The following is a 5,000-nucleotide window of genomic DNA, read 5'->3' as shown; positions in this document are numbered from 1 at the left end:
TGCTTGTCTAATTGTTTTAATCAATAGGCCTGCATTAGATCTGACAAAATGACAATGAATGAAAAATAATAATAATGTTAATGGTTGTTTTTATTAATATTAATAATATTTAACAACCAACTCCTATATTTTTCCAACACGAAACACTGTGGATGTTTCATGAGCAATTAAAAAAATCTTTCCTCTTCCTACTATGGAAAGTTAATTCTGTGGGAATAAAACCATAATCCTGACAGACCACACACTCTGACTTTGATAAACACACATCAAATATTTATTTACAACAAATTAAACAAAAAGGACATTTCATTTTAAAGTCTTCTCACAGCTGTTGTCATAGATACTGACTAATTTAAACAACATGTGCAAAACAGCCATCATTATCCCAATGAAGATGTGATTTAATGGTATTTAATTCTACAGTTTCTAATAAATTACTTCACTTTGTAGGGTTTGCATTGACCGGTCGAGTAATCGAGTTGTGAAACAGGCACTATAGCTGAAAAACACCATGTAAATAATGTCTGCATCACGCGGTTGAGCCCGGTTAAGGGGCTAATAATGTTGATATATCCGAATCGCTCGAAATAGTGTAAAAGCAATGAAAATTCACTCCAAACATGCATACAAAAAGGTTTTTACAAACCAACTGAAAGTGTCATCTATATTCAATATTATATACAAATCATCAAATACCATTGCATATCATTTTTTTACTTTTTAGGCATGTTTTATGGAGGCAAATAGGCCATGTGTCGTTAACAGTGTCTCCATTATAAAACTGATTTATATTATAAAACTGACAACTATTTGAAAATCTGGAATCTGAGGGTGCAAAAAAATCTAAATATTGAGAAAATCTCCTTTAAAGTTGTTCAAATGAAGTTCTTAGCAATGCATATTAATAATCAAAAATGAAGTTTTTATATATTTACAGTAGGAAATTTACTATATATCTTCATGGAACATGATTTTTATTTAATATCCTAATGATTTTTGGCATAAAAGAGAAATGTATAATTTTGACCCACAATGTATTGTTGGTTATTGCTACAAATATACCTGTGTTACTCATGACTGCTTTTGTGCTCCAGGGACACATATATGGTTTGTGGATTCACTTTCAGGCTCATTTACTAAACCATTGATTCAAAACCAAAATTCACAATGTAATTGATTAATATGTTGTGTGGTTTATGAGTTCAGACTAAAGTGTTATGTTTTTAAACCGAATCAATTCTCATCTGGTGTCCATCATATCTGTCTTGTCATATCTGATAAATCTGAAAACTGACCAATCACAAACGCTCTCTAGCTGTCAGTCATTTTGCGTTTTCAGGTTTTCTGGCATCGGGTTGGCTGAGAAGGCTTTGAGGGGCGGGCATTCAGGTAGGGGGCGTGGCATCTGATGCCATATAGGGAAGTATGAAGGCACGTCCACATCAAGAGCGATAACTACAGCGATAACTATTTTAGCATCCACATCAATGGACCATAAAATTCAGTTTATTTGAAGCCCATGCACTCATTAAATGTGCAAACTCTTTAGACTCGGGTGGAACTGTCCAAGTTTTTATCGTTCATCAGCTTTAAAAACTCATTCAGAGAGAACAATAATGTTGCTCTTTGTCATTATCATTATAAATGTAGTTCACTATTCTAATAGTATTATAATGATTATCAAAACTTTATAGTTATAGTTATCTTCTTTGGTGTGAATGACCCTTAAAGGGATACTCCACCCCAAAATAAAAAGTGTACGCTATTTGCGTTCAATGGATACTCTCCAAAATGGCTCATAACATTACAGGTGAACCACTGATGGCAGATGGACTACTCTGACGATGTCTTTCATATTTTTCTGGGCCTTGACAGTGTTAATTGTTTGGCAGTCAATGGGACAGTCACAAGCCTCCTGGTTTTCATCCAAAATATCTTAAATTGTGTTCCGAAGACAAACACAGCTTTTATGGATTTGGAACGACAGGGGGGTAAGTGATTAATGATAAAATGTTCATTTTGGGGTGGAGTATCCCTTTAATTCTGTGGCTACGCAGCTAATAAAACTACGTTCTAAGAGTGTTTTACTAATGTTTCCAATTAAGTTATGTTCTCTAAACATTTAAAAAGTTCAGGTTTTTAAACTTAGTTGTGCAAATGTTAAAGTAACATTCCATTTTATAATTTTGCAAATGTGAACGTTACTTTTGAATGTTCTCTGAAACCAGTAACATTTAAAAAACGTTAGATCAACATCCAACTAACACATCTCAGGAAAATTGTTTAATTCATAAAGTTTTTGTGCTAACATTTTGAGAACGTTACTAGTTTGTCTAACATTAAAAAAAAATTAGGTGAATGTTCAACTAAAACATTTCAGAAAACACATTTAGTGAATAATATATAAATAACGTTTTTGTGTGAACGTTTTGAAAACATTAGTTTGTCTAACATTTAAAAAAAAACGTGTCCAACTAAACGTTGCAAAAAACATTTCCTGCTAAAATTTTGAAAATATTATTAGTTTATGTAACATTTAAAAAAAAAAAATGTACTAAATGAACTAAAACGTTTCTAAAAAAAAAATTCAACAAATGATTTATAATACGTTTGTTTGTGTGTGTGCTAACATTTTGAGAATGTTATTAGTTTATCTAACATCTCAAAAAAACGTTAGGTGAACATTCAAGATGCACTTTCTTTGTCATAATAGCAGACACAGTTAACCAGTGCAGTAATAATATAAATATATATGTTGATATCTCTGTAGTCAGGGTTGAAACGGTGTGTTTGAGGTCAGTTGTAGCTGTCCTTGCGCAGTGCGGTCCGGTCCGATAAGCCGTTCTGATCAGGGCTCTTGTACTGGAAGCTGGTCCCGTTCAGGGGCACGACGCTGCTCAAGAGCGAGCCGGCTGGATAACACCAGCAACACAAACACGACTGACAGAGACAGAGAGACACAGCACAGATTAGATCATCACAGCATCACTGCGCTCTGTTATCACTCTCATTACAGCTCTCTGTACCCTGAAGCAGTTCTTGAACTTCTTGCTGACAAAGTAGAGGATTATGGGATTGATGCAGGAGTTGATGGTGGCCAGATTTATACTCAGGTAATCAAACACCAGCAAGAAACTGAGACACAAACACAACCACACAAACAGGTGAAATTCAATAAAGATTAACTTTGCAAAATTGCAATACACATCAAAGAATTGCATTTCTGCAGAACAAGCAACAGGAATATGTTTCTTCTTATTTCATTGATGCATACTATAAAATATGCTATGACTTTGTGTGCCAATGTTATTATAATAATAATTGTAATAATTACAAATAAAATCATGAAAAATGTTACTTGAAATAGAATATAAAAAAATGACCTCAGTCGTGGTATTGAGGGTGGAGAGAGCGCTGGACATTCCCTCCCCCCACCTACAATCCCTGCCGGCCCGAGACTCGAACCAGCAACCTTTGGATTACGAGTCCGACTCTCTAACCATTAGGCCATGACTTCCCCTTAAGATATATTTACGTATTTAAATAAAAAAATGATAATAATGACAAAACCACAATAATTACTAAAAATAAAATGAAAACATGAATTTAAAATTTCTATAAAAACAATATTAGTGTGATGAATGATACTGCTGTGTGTGTGTTTGTGTGCGCGTGCGTGTGTGTGTGTATCTGTCTGTCTGTCTCTGTGTGTGTGTCTGTGTGTGTGTGCGTTCGTGCGTGCGTGTGTTTTACTTCAGCAGGTCGCAGCGGCCTACGTCGTTCTGAAAATAAACCATCTTCTTAAGGATCCGACTGAGATGCAGCGGAAACCAGCAGAGAGCGAAGATCATCACCAGAGAAAACACAGCCTTCGCCACCTCACGCCTCTGCACACACACAGAGACACACACACACACACATACTCATTAGTTAACGATAGTCTCGGCTGGGTCATTCAGCGTCGAGTGTTTGGTTCTTCACCTGCTTGAGGTGTTCGCTCAGAGAAAACTTCAGGCTGCCCTTCCTGTTGCTCAGCATCTCACAGGTCATGAGCGTGTAGAAGACGGCCGTACAAACCAGCGGCACACAGAAATAAAAGCCAAACAACCACCAGACCTTCACGTCCCTGTAGAACTACACACACACACCACACAAGAACACAAATCATATAACAACACACATTTCACATGTAAATGTAAAATATAGGTGCATTAAAACGTTGATGGAGCACATTTAGTTACTTGTTTTAATTATGAAAACACAGCTAATTAAAATATTATATATATATATGTCAGTCCTCTGTCGTGTGTGTCATGTGTTCCCGCCTCTTGTGTCCATATTTGGTTTGTTTCCTGTCTTTGTTAAATGTGATCATTAGTTAATCCCTGTCCAGCTGTGTTCATCTCGTTATCTATGATTATCCTTGTATATTAGTCCTGTCTGTTCAGTTAGATTTGGTCTGGTCTACTCGTTACTCCTGGTGTTTCCTGTCTGTAAGCCTTGCCCTGCCCTGCCTTGATGTGTTCAGTAAAGACTATTATTTGAGTTTATGTGCTCGTCTGCGTGTTCCTGTGTCCTCCTCTGGTGTGCACTGTGACAATATATAAATATATAAGAACATAAATATATAATCTTTAGAAACACTCATTATATATGTTCTTAGTATATTATTTGATCAAATATAGTCATATAATAATACATGTTGTTATTACATAAATATTTATGTAATAAATATAAGTAAACAATATATTAAAATTATTATAAATACACAATGAATATAAATAAATGTTATTTTACATTATAATTATATTGTTTTTACACATGTAATATGTCTATAGGTACATTTTGTCTATATAATTTGTTATATAATGCATATATTAATATAATGTATGTAATTTTATAAATATATTTATATTATAAATTAAATAATTATTAATTTTGTATTATGTATTTATAATTTATATCTTCTAAAATTATTTTATAGATAATATATTTCATAG

The 5,000-nt window shown here is 34.1% G+C and overlaps 1 protein-coding gene across 2 annotated transcripts in view; it reads right to left on the bottom strand.

Moving 5' to 3' along the window:
* Window positions 1-254: 254 nt before the first annotated feature.
* The window catches only part of LOC306859511 (endothelin receptor type B-like), an 11,973-nt gene continuing 7,227 nt past the window's right edge, over window positions 255-5,000 (bottom strand). Inside the window, exons 5-9 of one of the 2 annotated variants that reach the window (XR_013783309.1) lie at window positions 3,982-4,134; window positions 3,754-3,887; window positions 3,027-3,135; window positions 2,054-2,940; window positions 255-1,736 (exon numbers count right to left, since the gene is read on the bottom strand). Coding sequence is in view for 1 of the 2 variants with exons in the window: in XM_079400564.1 (XP_079256690.1) it covers window positions 2,797-2,940; window positions 3,027-3,135; window positions 3,754-3,887; window positions 3,982-4,134 (540 nt within the window). In the remaining variant the exon portion in view is untranslated. Of the gene's footprint in view, window positions 2,941-3,026; window positions 3,136-3,753; window positions 3,888-3,981; window positions 4,135-5,000 lie in introns of both variants that reach the window. The other variant, XM_079400564.1, reaches the window with a different exon arrangement.

Source organism: Barbus barbus (assembly GCF_936440315.1).
Source record: "Barbus barbus genome assembly, chromosome: 40".
NCBI classification, from domain to species: domain Eukaryota; kingdom Metazoa; phylum Chordata; class Actinopteri; order Cypriniformes; family Cyprinidae; genus Barbus; species Barbus barbus.
The sequence above is the reverse complement of the archived record's forward strand: the minus strand, read 5'-3'. Positions and strand labels throughout refer to the sequence as shown.